The 19,235-nt window shown below is 41.8% G+C and overlaps 1 protein-coding gene across 18 annotated transcripts in view; it reads right to left on the reverse strand.

Annotated features, from left to right (window-relative positions):
- PTPRS (protein tyrosine phosphatase receptor type S) overlaps positions 1–19,235 on the reverse strand; it is a 565,376-nt gene that overhangs the window by 195,884 nt on the left and 350,257 nt on the right. For all 18 annotated transcript variants that reach the window (XM_040322493.1, XM_040322436.1, XM_040322492.1 and 15 more), the window contains 2 exons: positions 18,760–18,975; positions 4,720–4,880 (listed from right to left, as the gene is read on the reverse strand). In XM_040322493.1, coding sequence (XP_040178427.1) covers positions 4,720–4,880; positions 18,760–18,975 — 377 coding nt within the window. The remainder of the gene's footprint in view (positions 1–4,719; positions 4,881–18,759; positions 18,976–19,235) is intronic.

Consider the following 19,235-nt stretch of genomic DNA (forward strand, 5'->3'; position numbering starts at 1 on the left):
AACCACAGGGGGCGCTGATGGGGTTATGTGTGACCTCAAGTGTGTTTACAACTGTAAGGGGGTGTGGCTGTAGGTGTGACGTCATCGATTGTGTCCCCCTATAAAAGGGATCACACGATCGATGACGCCGCCACAGTGAAGAACGGGGAAGCCGTGTTTACACACGACTCTCCCCGTTCTTCAGCTCCGGGGACCGATTGCGGAACTCCAGCGGCGATCGGGTCCGCGAGTCCCGTGGTCACGGTGCTTCGGACCAGGTCGCGGACCCGCGCGCCCGGGCTTAAAGGACAACGTACGTGTACGTTGATGTGCCCAACCGTGCCATTCTGCCGACGTATATCGGCGTGAATGGGTCCTTAAGTGGTTAAAGCGGGAGTTCACCCATTTATAAAAAAAAAAATTTTCTCCCCTTAGCTTCCTGCTCGTTCGGTCTAGGGGAATCGGCTATTTGTATTAAAATATGAGCAGTACTTACCCGTTTTCGAGCTGCATCTTCTTCCGTCGCTTCCGGGTATGGGTCTTCGGGAGCGGGCGTTCCTTCTTGATTGACAGCCTTCCGAGAGGCTTCCGACGGTCGCATCCATCGCGTCACTCGTAGCCGAAAGAAGCCGAACGTCGGTGCGGCTCTATACTGCGCCTGCGCACCGACGTTCGGCTTCTTTCGGAAAATCGTGACGCGATGGATGCGACCGTCGGAAGCCTCTCGGAAGACTGTCAATCAAGAAGGAACGCCCATTCCCGCAGCCCATACCCGGAAGCGACGGAGAGGATGCATCTCGTAAACGGGTAAGTACTGCACATATTTTAAAACAAATAGCCGATTCCCCTAGTAAAAACGAGCAGGAATCTAAGGGGAAAAAGTGCCCTCTAAGGGTGAACCCCCGCTTTAAAGTGTTACCTGTGGCAATGCACCTGGTTCTATATATCCAGTGTTATATGGCACGGTCTTTTGGAGACTTGGGGCCAGATTCTCAAAGGCGTTACGACGGCGCAACACCATTAGCGCCGTCGTAACACCTCATCTGGCCCCGGGTATCTATGCGACTGATTCTCAGAATCAGTTGCGCATAGGTACCCATTAGATCTGACATGCGTAAGGCTGTTACGCTGTCAGATCTTAAATGTATTTTTTTTTCCCGCCGCTAGGTGTCGCATCGTCGCTTTTCCCCGTCGTCTATGCAAATGAGGTAAGTACGGCGATTCCCGAACATACGCGAGGTCGACGCAGCGAATTAACGTCGTTTGCGTAGCGTACCCGACGCGTAAGGTTGCCCCTGCTAATTAGCAGGCGCAACCAATGTTAACGATGGCCGTCGTTCCCGCGTCGAATTCAATAAAAATTACGTCGTTTGCGTAAGATGTCCGTGAATGGCGCTGGACGCCATTTACGTATACATCTAGGCAAATGACGTCGGGGCGACGTCATTTAGCGCAATGCACGTCGGGTAATTTACCCGACGGAGCATGCGCAGTACGCTCGGCGCGGGAGCGCGCCTAATTTAAATGGTGCCCGCCCCATTTGAATTGGGCGGGCTTGCGACGAGCAATCTAACGCTACACCGCCGCAAGTTTACAGGTAAGTGTTCTGAGAATCAGGATGTAAACCTGTAGACCTGCGGCGGTGTAACGTAGATCTCATATATTCCGCTGCCCAGGAGCAGCGCGAATGTATGAGAATCTGGCCCTTGGTCACTAATATTTGCACATAAATTGTGGTATTTATATGTTTTCACTCATAATATTGCCGCAAGTTAATTCATTATGATTCAAGCACATATAGTTTATGATTGTTAGCTCTTATATTTTATTGTTGTTTGGGATCGTGGTGAACCAAGTTTTATTGGCATATCTGTTTCACAGTACTTGATCCTGCTGTTCTCTATTTCTACCTTCTGTTCATGTCCCCAATTCAGCTAGAGATTTTGCAGCTGTGGTGGCAGCTCTGCATACTCAGTTTTCAGTGAGTTTCATGTCGCGCATGTTCCCTGGCAACATACTATAGAAAAGGACCTGTGCTCTTTGTGTGGAAGCAGTGGTCTCTCTGTAGTGTTCTGACACAATGCCTGCCGAGTCATTAAAGCTCTACAGACAGCAAAACTCATGTTCTCTGTTACAGTATTTGGACAGTTATCATTTTAAATAAGCTAGGGGCATGTCATACTTCTGTAGAATGACCACTATCTCATCACAGAAAGCAAGGGTTCTTCTCTGCACTATGCTGACTGGGAAACAGAATTTTCTACTCAACGAATCCTTAATTTAAAAAAAGAAAAATGAAGACTTTGCACACCTTTTGTTAAAGTATACGCAAATCCTAACAATAAACGTATTCTATTTTATTTCTTTTGGTCTGATAAATATACATGATAACGTATCATTGAAACAGTATATATACACATGTGCTAACTGCAAAAATTACATGCTGATTTTGCCAAAAATCTTGTCAGTTTATAGCTTTTTGTGCTACTTACCTGTACACAAAGAGGCATTATAAAGGGGGGGGGGGGGGGGTGAAGAGGGATCTTTGTTCTTTGTAATCAATAAAAAATAAAGTAAGGGAAGGGATGCACTACATGTCCTTGGGAATTCAGGGTTATGCTGTCATGTCAAAGAGGAGGGAGGATGCACTATGTTTCTGACACAACAACAGTTATTTTTTTTCTGTAATAAAGTGCAGTTTATTTCAGTTATTTTCATGTTTGTTTCAGTTTGTTCTGGCAGCTTCACTTTTTGATATTCAATTAGAGCAGGAAAGGATCTCTTCATAGATAATTTGTTATTTTTCTGTACTGGCAGCTTGTTTCGAGGGATAAACGGGTATGTATTTCAGAGATGCACTACATATGTTTTTTTTTGCCTTGATATTTGGATGCAACTGGAATATATTAACCGCTTGCCGACCGCCCTATAGCACATATACTGCTACAGGGCAGCAACGCTATATACAAGATCCTGCACTTCCGGGTATTGGGCCATGCCTTCCCCTAGTAAAAGCACCTCCCCCACTACACTGAAACACCAGCTAGGCACACATGTAACCCTTTGATTGCCCCTGATGTTAACCCCTTTCCAGCCAGTGTCATTAGTACAGTGACAGTGCATATTGTTAGCACTGATCACTGTAATAATGTCTCTAATCCCCAAAAAAGCGTCAAAGTGTCAGTTGGGTGTCCGATTTGTCCGCCGCAATATCGCAGTCCCACTATATGTCGCTGCCATTACTAGTTTAAAAAAAAATCCATAATTATACAGTATCCCATAGATTGTTAATGCTATAACTTTTGAGCAAACCAATCAATATACACTATTACCAAAAATATGTAGCAGAATACATATTGGCCTAAATTGATGAAGACGTTTGATTTTTTTTATTGAATGTGTTTTAGAGCAGGAAGTAAAAAAATATATATATATTTTTTTAAATTGTCGGTAATTTTTTGTTTATAACGCATAAAATAAAAACCGCAGAGGTGATCAAATACCACCAAAAGAAAGCTCTATTTGTAGGGGAAAAAAAATACATTAATTTTATTTGGTTATAGTGTTGCACGACGGTGGAATTGTCAGTTAAATTAACGCAGTGCCATATCACAAATAAAACTGCCTGGTCAGGAAGGGCAGTAAATCTTCCAGAGGTGAAGTGGTTAAGCTGATATAAACTGAAGGATGAATTGGGCTTTCAGAAAACATTTTGACAAGTATAACTTCACATTAATTTTAATCTAAAGTCTGCAAACAGCTAGGCCAGAATTACATTTTTAATCTATAAATTATTGTTACCTGTAAAAATAAATAATTTACCTATAAGAATACTTTACATGGTTTGCCTTAGGTTAAACCCTTTGCTCCCACAGGTATAAGAGGTATGGCAGAACAGAACTACCTGCAGCTAGCGGACTCAGTTACCCTTATGCCCACTGCATTCTCTTAGGCTATAACTTCATGGTTACTTCAGCAAACATGAACCTATAGCAAAAGGGTCCTGTACACTGTTGATTCGTGAATAGCTGTGATCAATGGCTGAGAACTACCGGTATATTGTCTGAAACATGCATAATCTGTTATCCAAAATTCTTTCACTAAGGCCCCGTACACACGACCGAACATGTCTGCTGAAACTGGTCCGCGGACCAGTTTCAGCAGACATGTTTGGTAGTGTGTAGGCCCGAGCGGACAGGATTCCAGCAAACATTTGCCCGCCGGGCCTTTTTCCAGCGGGCAAATATTTCTGGACTTGTTTTAAAACAGCCCGCTGAAATCCTGTCCGCTCGGACATGTTCGGTCGTCTGTACAGACCTACCGTACATGTCCGAGCGCCCGCCATCCCTCGCATGCGTCAAATGACTTTGACGCATGCGTGGAAGCATTGAACTGGCAGGGCCGCCCACGTCACCGCGACGGCGCGGACACGCCCCGCATATTGTTTACGCGCGGATTTCTGTATGATGGTGAGTACAGCCACCATACAGAAATCCCCGGGCAGACATGTACGGTGAAAACGGTCCGGCGGACCGGTTTCATCGTACATGTTTGGTCGTCTGTACACGGCCTAAGAATTCAAATGCTATCTAACTTAGGCATTAAACCTTGGGTATTAAAGTATTTTAAAGATCAGAAGCTAAGCAGAATGGTGTATAATAAATTAATAATAAACAAAACGTTAGCAACATAAAAAAAACACATACAACACTTGTGATATTCTACATTTAAGTTAATTACTTTTTGTAGAGAAGTATAGCAATCACGATGCAGATTATGAAAACAACAGCTAAAACTGGTCCGATAACCCAAATCAGGCCTTCTTCACCATCAGTAATTGGTTGAGGATCTGGATCTTCTACTTGAATGGGATCAGAATATGGACTAGCAGCAAATATTTTCTGCAGGAAAAAGGTAAAATACAAATCATATATTATAATCTTAATATAATAACAGGTTACTTTAAAAATAAACACATCATAACGGTATGCAGTATAATGAAGGAGTGGGCTGGAGGTAGGCTAGACTGACCATGCATCAGGCCTGTTTTAACAGCTGCCTGCCTATTCACTTCCCGTTCAGATCTTATATCAAAGAATCTGGCAAAAGGAATTCTTGCAAGATTGACTTCCTCAGTGACTCTGAGATCACACAAGATTGAATTAAGGTCTGTATACAGTGGGCTAGATTCAGATAGGTGAGCGGATCTTTATTTACGTTACGCTGGCGCAAGTTTTTCAGGCAAGTGCTTTATTCACAAAGCACTTGCCTGTAAAGTTGAGCCGGCGTAACGTAAATCCCCCGGCGGAATGCAAATTCCGCAGGTAGGGGGCGTGTAACATTTAAATCAGGCGTGTCCACGCGCCAAACGAACTGCGCATGCGCCGGCCGCGAATGAATCCCAGTGCGCATGCTCCAAATGACGTCGGCTAATCGTCATGCTTTCGACGTGAACGTAAATTACGTCCATCCGTATTCGCGAACGACTTATGCAAACGACGTAAAAAATTCAAAACTCGGCGCGGGAACGACGGCCATACTTAACATTAGCTACGCCTCATATAGCAGGGGTAACTATACGCCGGAAAAAGCAGAACGCAAACGATGTAAAAAAAAAGCGCCGGGCGGTCGTTCGTTTCTGAATGGGCATAACTCCTCATTTGCATATTCCTCGCGTAAACAAACGGAAGCGCCACCTAGCGGCCAGCGTGAGATTGCAGCCTAAGACCTGACGGTGTAAGTCACTTACACCTGTCAGATCTTAGGGATATCTATGCGTAACCTGATTCTATGAATCAGGCGCATAGATACGACGGCCGGAACTCAGAGATACGACGGCGTATCAGGAGATACGCCGTCGTATCTCTTTCTAAATCCAGGCCAGTATGTGTATTTATACACACACACATAATGTCAGTAATATTGGGGTATATTAATGCCGGGGGGATTAATATCCAAACAGTTAGCACTAACACTTTGATCCAATTACAGTGGAAAGTCAGATGTTATTGTCTATAGACAGGATTAGATGTGAGAAATTTGTGGAACCACCCTGTACTAGTTATATAATCCAATACTTGGTGTCAGAAATACTTGAAAAGTGTTAATACTTATTACATTTGCATACTAGATTTACATGGCTGAAGGTGTGAACCATTGTCAAAACACTGGGATAGAGATGATTTATAGAGAGACCTCTCATTAACAAAGATAGCATAAAATTAAAGTACCATCATCCTAGACATAAGTTTGAATAGAGATAGGGTTTATTGGGACCCCAGAGGCCCAAAAAAGCCAAGGAGGTAAGTAGGGGCGGGGGGACTATATCGGTACTCAGTAAATAAGTTAAAGAGAAGAGTATAGTAAAAGTAAAAAAGGTTACATTTTTTGAAAGTAACATCAAACAATAGGGAATACACAATTTAAAAAAAATACATCAGTAGTAATGTAAAACAGACAAGTTATACGACCAGCCAACACATCATCGAGATGGTATGGAACCCTAATCTGAGGGTGGCGATGAAGCGGAGGGGGTCATATAGAACAGGATCTCTACTAGTTTCGCTACTTTTGTAGCTTCGTCAGGAGATATTAATCTAAAAAATGACAATATACAGTTATTAACATTACAGGTTGTGTACATATGTGAAGATATGCACAGAACCACTCAGGCAAGGAAAATACTTTTACTATACTCTTCTGTTTAACTTATTTACTGAGTACCGATATAGTCCCCCCGCCCCTATTTTAGGTATGGTAATGATTTTTATACTGCATTTTGTCCTGTTTAGAACCTGGTCATAGTAGTCTGCCTATTAGTGTATGAAGTTATATTTAGAATTACAATTGCCCTGGGGTGGTAATCAAACACCCCTTAGTATAAGGTGCCACATCCTGAATAATGTAGATAAATAGAAAAAGACTGTGAAGTCTGAGACTAGGAGAAAGTGGACTTTGTAGGCACCAAATTTTTAAAAAAATATAAATAATTTTAATTTGAACAGTACATTAGCACAAAAAACACTGAACAATTGCTCAATTTGATAATGAAAAAAAGAAAAAAAGAAAAACACAAAATACAATGTGATACACAAATAACTCAATTCCTGTCCCTTTCTGAAAGACACCGCTGATAGCCACAGGGCTAGATGTATGAAATACACTATAAGCGCTGGGTGGCGTTGTAACTTCGAGAGATGGTGCAGGATGAGTTTGGATAAAAGTGGGGATCAGCTCGACATGTTTCGCGACGTTGTCGCTTCTTCGGGAGCTTCTGGGTGTTTAAAAGACAAAACAATGTTGCCATTAGAGATGTATATATATCTAAATACAATACAGTATTGTTTAAACATTAGGCATATTGTACATCAATACAAAGAGGCCTCTGAGCATATTGAGAAAAGCATTTTGACTGTGGCCATAATACTCACCGAGAAACGGTGTTTAGTGACTTTGAAGAGTGCTCAGCAGCGTCCAGAGTTAAATATATGATCAGACCAACTACCTTGGTCAGATGAAATGAGATACCAAGGGTCATAACCACACTGACCATGCACCGCCGGGCAGATTTGAACCAGTGTGGTTATGACCCTTGGTATCTCATTTCATCTGACCAAGGTAGTTGGTCTGATCATATATTTAACTCTGGACGCTGCTGAGCACTCTTCAAAGTCACTAAACACCGTTTCTCGGTGAGTATTATGGCCACAGTCAAAATGCTTTTCTCAATATGCTCAGAGGCCTCTTTGTATTGATGTACAATATGCCTAATGTTTAAACAATACTGTATTGTATTTAGATATATATACATCTCTAATGGCAACATTGTTTTGTCTTTTAAACACCCAGAAGCTCCCGAAGAAGCGACAACGTCGCGAAACATGTCGAGCTGATCCCCACTTTTATCCAAACTCATCCTGCACCATCTCTCGAAGTTACAACGCCACCCAGCGCTTATAGTGTATTTCATACATCTAGCCCTGTGGCTATCAGCGGTGTCTTTCAGAAAGGGACAGGAATTGAGTTATTTGTGTATCACATTGTATTTTGTGTTTTTCTTTTTTTCTTTTTTTCATTATCAAATTGAGCAATTGTTCAGTGTTTTTTGTGCTAATGTACTGTTCAAATTAAAATTATTTATATTTTTTTAAAAATTTGGTGCCTACAAAGTCCACTTTCTCCTAGTCTCAGACTTCACAGTCTTTTTCTATTTATCTATATTAGTGTATGAAGTTAGGAGACAATATCCTAACAGATGGAACAGGAATAATTAAGACTGGTATGACACATCCGGCATATGTTTTTTTTTTTCTTGGTATGCTCAGATTGTGCAACCACCATGTACTACTTATATAACCCCATTCTTGGTTTCAGGAAGGCTTCATAAATGTTAATTTCTCAATTTACATGGGTGAAGGTGAATGTTTGTCAGTATGTCGAGTGGTTCTCTGACTCCATTTGTCAGCAGCATCAACTCTGACACATATAACATCTCCAAGTAAAATATACTTATAAATAAGAATTATTTTATTCAAATTCATTCTATACGTAATTAGAATTTCAGAATTAGAATTTCTGAAAATGGTTATATATATATATAAATATATATAAATAAATAGAATAAAATCGAATTCTAATAGAATAGAAAAAAAACATTAGAACGGAATAGATTTTTTTTTATATATATATATATATATATATTCTATACGAAAGTCGAATTTCAGAAGATATATATAGATAGATATATAGAGATATATAAAATATTTTTTTTCTGTTCTGTGCTATTGTTTTTCTATACTATTCTTTTCTAGTATTTTCGATTCAATTTTAATCTTTTCGATTCAAATTCAATTTCATTCTATATGAATTTCGAATTTCAGGAAATGGTTATATATAGTTTTGTTTAAATGTGGTAACATTATTTCGAATTTGATAATTTTTTTCGAATACGAAATTAATCCCGAAAACGAATGTACAGTAATGAATGCAACAAACTTAACTAAACTAATGTAATTAAATAACGAATCGAAATGTTTTCATCCTGCAAATGTCTACTGCTGAACACACGTTTTTAAAGGCTAAAACCGGCGTTTAAAAATGCCGGTTTTACTGCGAATTTCGCGGCATTTTACCGCGTTTGCGTTTATAAGCGTTTAGTTAAGAAACCCTACCTAAGCTCAAAAAACTGTATTATTTAACCATTTCAGACAATTTTGTGAGACCAGAGTGAGTAGCAGCTGAGAGAGCAGCAGTGTACTTGTATTTAGCGTGTCACTTGCCACATCACCTGCCACAAGCTGCGGATTGTCCACTTGCCACGTCACCTGCCACAAGTTGTGAATTGTCCACTTGCCACGTTACCTGGCCACAAGTTGTGGATTGTCCACCTGCCATGTCACCTGCCACAAGTTGTGGATTGTCCACTTGCCACGTTACCTGGCCACGTCACCTGCCACAAGTTGTGAATTGTCCACTTGCCACGTTACCTGGCCACAAGTTGTGGATTGTCCACCTGCCATGTCACCTGCCACAAGTTGTGGATTGTCCACTTGCCACGTTACCTGGCCACGTCACCTGCCACAAGTTGTGGATTGTCCACTGGCCACGTCACCTGCCACGTCAACTGGCCACGTCACCTGGCCACGTCAACTGGCCACGTCACCTGGCCACAAGTTGTGGATTGTCCACTGGCCACGTTACCTGGAAAACGGCAATAAACGAGACTGTGTGCATGGACATATAGGATAAAATTGAATGTGTTGAGGGGCAGTTGAAAAAGCTGTCCAACTGCCTCTGAACACGCGTTTACCAATGTTTACCAGCGTCTCGTGTGCATGGGGCCTAATTAAGCACAGTGGACCAACACCAGCAGATGACAAAGCTCCCCAAATCAACACAGACTGTGAAAACTTCACACTGGACTTCAGGCATCTTGCAGTGTGTGCCTCTTCATTCTTCCTCCATACTCTGGGTCCTTGGTTTCCAAATGAGATGCAAAATGTGCTCTTATGAGAAAAGATGACTTTGGACCACTGAGCAACAGACCAGGTCTGTTTTTCTTTAGCCCAGGTAAGACGCTTCTGACGTTGTTTATTTTTCAGGAGTGGCTTGACAAGAGGAATACGACATTTGAAGCCCATGTCCAGGATCCGTCCGTGTTTGGTGGCTCTTGATGCACTGACTCCAGCCTCAGTCCACTCCTTGTGAAAGTCCCCAACACTTTTGAATGGCCTTTTCCTGACAATCATCTCCAGGCTGTGGTCATCCCTGCTGCTTGTGCACCTTTTTCTTCCACACTTCTCCCTTTCACATAACTTTCTATTAATGTGCTTTGATACAGCACTTTGGGCACATCCAACTTCTTTTGCAATTACCTTTTGAGGCTTTCCCTCCTTATGGAGGGTGCCAATGAGGGTTTTCTGCACAACTGTCAGGTCAGCAGTCTTTCCCATGATTATGATTCCTACTGAACCAGACTGAGAGACCATTTAAAGGCTCAGTAGAAGGGAAACAATAACTACAAGTAGATATTGATGGTCAGACTTTGAAGCCAAGGAAGTATATTAAAAAATAAAGTTTAATATCATATTAGATTACAGTCAAATATACATAATAATAAATACAATTACAAAAATGACCACTGTACACGAAAAATCCTTAGAAGTCGCCGACGCATGTTTCGCCGTGAGGCTTCTTCAGGACGATAGCAAGGATTTCGTAGAATAACGTAAAACAGAGAACAAATAGTTGTATGACAAATGGTCTCTTGATGGATGCATCCATAGGGCACACAAAGCGAACGGTATCACAAGATCGATAGGGAACTTGTTTTTGAAAAGGATCAGCTAGTGTGTACAGCCAGAGGAAGGAATATATCCCTGATAAGGGAAATGAGGAAAACCACAATTCACGAACTTGCAATAAGCGTAACAAACGTAATCACACGTCGTCTGTGCTAAAGTAAACAATCCTGTGGCATACTGGGACAGCAAGCACCTCACAGACAGCAGGAGAAACGTATGATCCGCATTTAATAGGACCCCGATATGTTGGTTCCTATGTTAGGCAACAATGTTGCAACCATCAAAGGTGATGTCATACGGCTGGAGGAGGTGAAGGTGTGTGTCCCAGGGTGTTACGAGCATGTACCATCCGCTGACACCCGTAATTGTCCGCCTCCGCAAAGATCCGCATTTGCGGACGGAAGAAAATCCTATTTTTCTTCCGCCTGCCGGATCGGATGAACACGGACATACGGTCCGTGTTCATCCGATCCCCCATAGGGGAGAGCAAAGGAAAGACAGGGCGGTCTCTGCACAGTGTGCAGGGACCGCCCTGTCAGCTGCCAGCTCAGCAGGGATTTTACGGAGGATCCCCGCTGAGCTTTTGCGGACACACGGAGGCGGATCATTACTGATCCGCCTGTGTGAAAGGGCCCTTAGTGAAATAAATGAACTTTTGCACGATATTCAAATTTTTCGAGTTTCACCTGTATGCCTCCTCAGGTGTGATTAACCTATTAACTTCTTCAACTTTGAAAGGATTTAACCATTTCCTGACCAGGCCATTTTTTGCGATGCAGCGCTGCATCGTTTTAACTGACAATTCATGTGATGCTGTACCCAAACAAAATTGATGAGCTTTCTTTTGGTGGTATTTGATCACCTCTGCGGTTTTGATTTTGATATTCATTAGTTTAGACCAATATGTATTCTGCTACATGTTTTTGTAAAAAAAAACAAAAAAAAAACGCAATAAGCGTATATTGATTTGTTTGCGCAAAAATTATTGCATCTACAAAGTAGGGGACACTACTAGTAATAGCGGGACTTCAACATTGCGGTGGACAGATCGGACACCAAACTGACATTTTTGACACTTTTTTGGGAACCAGTGAAATTTTTACAATAATCGGTGCTGAAAATATGCACGGTTATATTTGGTTATCCATGTAACCAACATGGATTTGGCTAGAAAAAAGGTCTGTAGACATAGTATATCTGGATTCCGCTAAGGCAATTGATACAGTAACCCACATACACTTAATTTACAAATTAGGGTCTTCTGGCATTAGGGAAATTGTATGTACCTGGATAGAGAGTGGCGAACTGGCGATTAATGGCATATTTTCTAAATGGTCGAATTTAGATCCATGTATTGCCAGCTTAACGTGCCCATAAACAATACCAAGGTTAAATAAATAATTAAATCTCAGTGTTTGCTGATAATACAAAGCTAAGAGATACAAAAAAGGGAAGGGAAACCCAAAGAGGGACCCCAGGTCGGACTTTAACGGCACAGCAAACAATTAAAGTATAAAATATTTTGCTTTAATGAAACATAGACATGTACATGGTATACAAAGGGACAGACATAAAATAAATAAAACAGACATAAAATAATATTACAAAACATAAACAAAGAACTACAGAGCCCAAGTGCATCAACGCGTTTCGCTGTTAAACTTCATCAGGATGCATTCAGGTTTTGCAAGAACAGAAACAGCAGGTCTCACTATCTTACAGAAGGTTCACCCTTGATCAATATCTAATAAAAGATGTATAGTCCAATCAGGAGAGAAGAGGTTGGCTCGCATAAACAAAGCAGTTCTGGAAGCGAGGAGCCAGGAAGACAGATTGCTCCTAACTTGGGGTATCCTCGTGTTGTAACCTCAAAAAAAAAAAGGTGGAGATACGTGCATAGGACCCACAAAGGAGCAAAACAATGCCCTTGTACACTTCATCCAGCCTCAGAAGTATATTAAGCTTAGAGCTATAAAAGATGCTCACACTGGATTGGTGGTATAAGCGTATCACAAATGTCCCCTGGGAGTGGAGCGTGTCCAGAAAGTGGTGATTAATGGCATATTTTCTGAATGGTCGAATTTAGATCCATGTATTGCCAGCTTAAAGGGGTTGTAAAGGTTTGTTTTTTATTTTCTAAATAGGTTCCTTTGAGCTAGTGCATTGATGGTTCACTTACCTTTTCCTTTAATTTCCCTTCTAAATATTTGTTTTCTTTGTCGGAATTTCTCACTTCCTGTTCCACCTCAGAAGGCTGTTCTGGTCAACTAACCACCAGCCAGAACAACTCGGATGATGGGGGCAAGCTTACTGAGGAGGAACAGGAAGTGAGAAATTCAGACAAAGAAAAAAAACACTTTGAAGGGAAATCAAAGGAAAAGGCAAGTGAACCAACAATGCACTAGCTTAAAGAAACCTATTTAGAAAATAAAAAACAAATCTTTACAACCCCTTTAACTTGCCTATAAACAATACAGAGGTTTAATAAATAATTAAATCTCAGTGTTTGCTGATAATACAAACATAAGCTGGGCAATAACTTTGCTATAGGAAATAGCATTTTTACAACAATTTGGTAATATGGAGGGGTGGGCAGCTATACGGTAGACAAAATGTAATATTTAAAAATGTTGGGGGCTAAAAATATGCATTCAAGTTACTTTGTAGGGGGAGAACCTCTAGGATAAAAAGGGATGGAAAAGAATCTGGGGGTCCTAGTAGTTTACAGACTGAGCAAAAGCATGCAATGCCAAGCTGCAGCTAGGAAGGGTATCAGGCTATTATCATGCATTAACCACTTAAGGACCGCCTCCTGTAAATATACGTCAGCAGAATGGCACGGCTGGGCAGATGTACGTACCGGTACATCCTGTACATCTACCCAGCTGTGGGTCGCGGGCACGCCCTCGCGACCCGGTCCGAAGCTCCGGGACCGCGGGACCCGCGGACCTGATCGCCGCTGGGGTCCCGCGATCGATCCTCGGAGCTGAAGAACGGGGAGAGCCGCGTGTAAACACGGCTTCCCCGTGCTTCACTGTGGCGGCTGCATCGATCGTGTCATCCCCTTTATTGGGAGACACAATCGATGATGTCACTCCTACAGCCACACCCCCCTACAGTTGTAAACACACACTAGGTGAAACATAACTCCTTCAGCGCCCCCTGTGGTTAACTCCCAAACTGCAACTTACAATGGTCCCAAAAATGTGTCAAAGTTGTCCGAAGTGTCCACCATAATCTCGCAGTCACGAAAAAAATCGCTGATCGCCGCCATTAGTAGTAAAAAAAAATAAAAAAAAATTAAAATGCAATAAAACTATCTCCTATTTTGTAAACGCTATAAATTTTGCGCAAACCAACCGATAAACGCTTATTGCGATTTTTTTTACCAAAAATATGTAGAAGAATACGTATCGGCCTAAACTGAGGAAAAAAAATTTTTTTATATATATTTTTGGGGGATATTTATTATAGCAAAAAGTAAAAAATATTGATTTTTTTTTTAAATTGTCGCTCTATTTTTGTTATTAGCGCAAAAAATAAAAACCGCAGAGGTAATCAAATACCACCAAAAGAAAGCTCTATTTGTCTGGAAAAAAAGGACGCCAATTTCGTTTGGTAGCCACGTCGCACGACCGCGCAATTGTCAGTTAAAGCGACACAGTGCCAAATTGCAAAAAGGGTATTTACTCAAGAAATAAAACTATAAGGCCCCGTACACACGACCGGATCGATCCGCTGAAACTGGTCCGCTGGACCAGTTCCAGCGGACAGATCCGGTCGTGTGTAGGCCCGAGCGGACAATTGTCCGGCGGATCGGACAGTTTCCAGCGGATAAAAATTTCTTAGCATGCTAAGAAATCTATCCGCTGGAAACCTGTCCGTCGGACGTGTTCGGTCGTCTGTACAGACTCACCGGACACGTCCGACCGCCATCCCTCGCATGCGTCGTACTGATTCGACGCATGCATGGAAGCTTTGAACTTCCAGGGCCGCCCACGTCGCCGCATCATCGTCGCGGCCACGCCCCGCGTATTGATTACGCGTGGATTTCTGTCTGATGGTGTGTACAACCATCAGACAGAAATCTCCAGGCGGACATGTCCGCTGAAAACGGTCCGGCGGACCGTTTTCAGCGGATTATCCGTCCGTGTGTACGGGGCCCTAGTCCAACCCTTTACAAAACACTGGTTCAGCCTCATGTTGAGTAGGCTGTTCAGTTTTGGTCACCAATCTTGAAGGAGGATATCCTTTAACTAGAGTCCAGAGAAGGGCAGCAAAGCTGCCTCAGTTGTTTGGAACAATTACAAAGGGCACTTAAAAGGGGATAAAATTGCAAAATAAAAATCTTAAATAGGGGGTCATTTACTATAGGGCTGCACGCTAATTAACGCTAATTACTGCGAATCTGCGCTAATCGCTGTAAATAGCACTAAAACAGTATTCACTATAGCGCTGGTGCAAAAAATACTCTCAAAAACTAATTTACTATAGCTCTCTGAAAAAAAATAGCGCCCAAACCATGTTTTGTTAAAATATATTTTTCTCTGTCACTTTCACTTGTAGCTCTCAATCTCACAAAAATCTTTACCCAAACTAACACAGGTGTCTTTACAAACCACAAACAATACCACAATTTTTAACACAATTTTGTGTGTTTTTTATTATTTCCAAATAATCATAATTTGAGCCCACAAAATTTGATATGTATACCAACATCAGAAATCAAAATGTCATTCCCAAAATTCAGAGGGTAACATCACTATTCTACACTCACACACAGTAGATTAGAGGTTAGCATTTCTGCCTACCAGCATTGAGTGGCATACCACTTCATGTAGATACGTTTTGTGCTTCCTATGTTGTTAAACATAACTCCTGACGCAGGGACTTCCCTAAATTAGGTCTAAATGTAGTATTTATGTGTAGGAGGGTTCCCCACCATTGCAAATTGTGTCATATGACTTCCATGGGCAAGGACTATAATCAGCCTTAACATTTCCCCACCACCACTAATTGCAGCCTTTTAGAAAGCCAAAACCCACAAAATGACAGCTGTTTATCTCTAATATTTATTTCTAATAATCTAGTAATCAACCATAATCATCCTTTAAAACAGATGGCAAATGCCAGAAACGGGTTGTTCACTGGCTCTCTGGACTTCCACAGTACATTTGCATTGATTAACTTCTTGCATCCTTTTAGCTTTGCAGCACTGAGTTTCTGGGTTCGCTTCCCAATCTTGCTAGCTGGCTACAGGTTTATATGTTGTGGTGTTAAACTTTCCCAGTGCTAAGATTTTTCATGAGTTTCACATAATGGAACCCAAAGAAATCACATTATAAATCAATCAAGTGTGGGTTTGCACCAAATCTAGAACGGGGGTGTTTTGGCCTAGATATGGATGTATACGTCTGGTGTGATGCTGCATACATATTTTAAGGTTTTATGCTCATGTCATTTGTAAAGCGTGTGTTTCCTAATCCTGCACACCCTACCAAGGCTGTTTGATGATTGTTTCTAAATGTCACATGTTAGACTTAAAACTGCTATGTAATTTTTGAGATAAAAACAAATGTCCCTGCTAATTCATTCCTGCTGTGTGTGTCGGTGTAGATTGTGCTCTGCCTTTTTGTATTTTGTCTTTTTTTGCTTATAATTCTGCCATGTAACTTTTTTGGGGTTTGGGGCGAGGACTTCTGATCACAAAAAAGGTTAGTCATGCTTGTTATTAGCTTGATTTGTATCCCTGCTTTTCTAATGTAATTTGTTTAATGTGACACATTTGTTGTGTCCTACCCTTGAAGATTGTAAGCTCTTTTGAACAGGGCCCTTTTAACTACAGGTAGACCCGAGTTACGAAAGACCCCTACGCCGGCCGATTGTGCTCCAAGATAGTCCTGGATACCTCCGAGCAGCTACCTTTTAGCACCGGACACATCCCACACTGCAGTACTACATGTACTGCATGGCCAGAAGAGCCCCAAATAACATGTACTGCATGCCTGGAAGTGCCCAGAACATCCCACATCCTTGCAAAGGCAGAAGTTACACTTACAAATGCAATGTTCAGACTTACACACAAATTCCACTTACGAACAAACCTACAGTCCTTATTGTGTTCGTAACTCGGGGACTGCCTGTGTTGTGAAATGCTGGAGCATTATTTCCATGCCTTTTTTTTGTTTGGTCCAGGTACATTAATGTAACAAATGTTTACACTAATGTTGAAATAAGTTGATTTTTTTTTGCTTTGTTTGACTTTTTCAGACACAAAATACATACTTTATAAGTGCAAACAATTCATACTACTCTAAATCTGTATTAAATTTAGTTGCATACAAAAGTATTTGGTTGTGCAAGTCCTTGAGTATAAAATGTAAATGGGGGAGGGGGAAAAAAGCCCCCATTTTTTTACGTGGGGTCCCCCCAAAATACATACCAGACCCTTATCCGAGCATGCAGTCTGGAAGCCAGGAAAAGAGGGGGGTGGGCGAGCGTCTCTCCTCCTGAACCATACCAGGCCACATGCCCTCAACATGGGAAGGGTGCTTTGGGGTCTCCCCCAAAGCACCTTGTCCCCATGTTGATAGGGACAAGAGCCTCGTCCCGACAACCCTAGCCATTGGTTGACGGGGTCTGCAGGCGGGGGGATTATGGGAATCTGGAAGCTCCCTGATCCTGCCCCACAAGTATGGGGTACATCGTACCCCGACCCATTCACCAAGAAAAGTAGTGACAAAAGACAATAGCCAGTTTTTGAAAATTATTTTATTAATAGTGCCTTCTTCCTCCTGTCTTCTCCTTACCTGCTTTTTCTCTTGGTCTTCTCCTTCTTACTTCGGTCTTCTTCTTCCTCTGCTGCGGCTCCTGTCACAGACCCTGAGGATTCAAAAACTACCCCCCTCTGATGCTGCGGCCCACCGATCTGTCCACTTGCATGGCGCACATGTCATATATAAATATGGGGGTGGCCTCCGGAAGGCATCAGACTGAGACCCCATCCCCTTGTGACATTGCAGACTAATCATGCCCAGGTGGGGAAGTCACAAGGGGCGGGGTCTCTGAATGACGTCATCCACCCAATCGCATCACTGGAGGAGGTTAATTTTTTAAATATTCAGCAGGAGCAGCGACGGAAGAAGAAGAAGACCAGAGGACACAGTAGGGGAAGAAGCAGAAGACCAGAGCACTAAGCAGGGGAAGAAGAAGCCGGAGGAAGATGGAGAAGACCAGAGGAAGAAGCAGAGAAGGAGAAGACCGTAGGAAGAAGACAATTTTAATAAAGGAATTGTCAAAAACTAGCTATTGTCTTTTATCAAATTACACTACTTTTATATAATAAAAATAAGCCTCCCGCCAACCATAGCCTAGGGTTGTCGGGACGAGGCCCTTGTCCCCATCAACATGGGAACATGGTGCTTTGGGGGGGATTCCAAAATTTACAAAGGCATGTTCGGAAGCTAATAGTGCGCTCCGGGAATCGTGCATTCGCCCACTTGAACTTTTAATTGGCTTAATTGGGCGCTATTTTAATGCACCGCACAATCGCATATTCACGCTATAGTAAATGACCCCCATAGTGTCTGTATCATTGGGAGAAACTCTTTAATCTAAGAAGTTGGAACAGAAGAGGTTCAATCTTGAACTGTGTAAGGGGTTCTTTACTGTAAGGCGGGCCATACATTAATAATTTTTTATTTTTGTTCAACCAAGTTGAACGCAAAAAAATTACAATTCCCCCATCCACACATTTGTGGTGGATAGGGCAATCACTCCTGCTGTGCTATTGTGTTCTGTTCTATAGCCGGCGGCACTGATTATTTGGGAAAAACCCAACAGGCTGGTTGTACACAAGTCAATTGATAGATGTCTTTAATTGTAAGATATATTGTATACAGTAACAGCACTGTGTGCATATGCAGATATCAGATTTTCTTAATCAACAAAATAAGAGAAAAAAACAAATTAGTCTCACCACTTCAGCACTTTCAAGCATGGCCATGATAAAAAAAACATATTTCTGTCCATTTTCCAATGCCTTGTTTTCGAAGCCCTCATAGTTCTTTTGGTCTCCAAGTGTAAAATGTCCAGGCAGAGACTGGAACCGAGCTGCCACATATGGTTTAGGGTACTCCAGGTGTCTTAGGTAACGCAAGCTACGACGGTGTTGCTTTGTGATAGTCTGAACTAGCTGTGAGATGTAAAAAGGTTTACAGGTTATTATAATTTTCCTCCTTTCAAATCGACCTTAAAGCAATGCAGCATAAATTAAAGTGTATCTATAGTCTACCCCATTGGGTATTTCCCTTTAACTTCCTGTTGTGTCTCCCTTACAGATAGTAGAGGAAATAAAATATTAGTGAGGGTAAATAAAAATCCGCAAGAGCTTCTAACCCTTCCCAATAAAAAGGTTTTATCCAAAGTTATACTCTAAATACAGAAAATTATGTA

This window comes from Rana temporaria, chromosome 1 (assembly GCF_905171775.1).
Source record: "Rana temporaria chromosome 1, aRanTem1.1, whole genome shotgun sequence".
NCBI classification, from domain to species: Eukaryota; Metazoa; Chordata; class Amphibia; order Anura; family Ranidae; genus Rana; species Rana temporaria.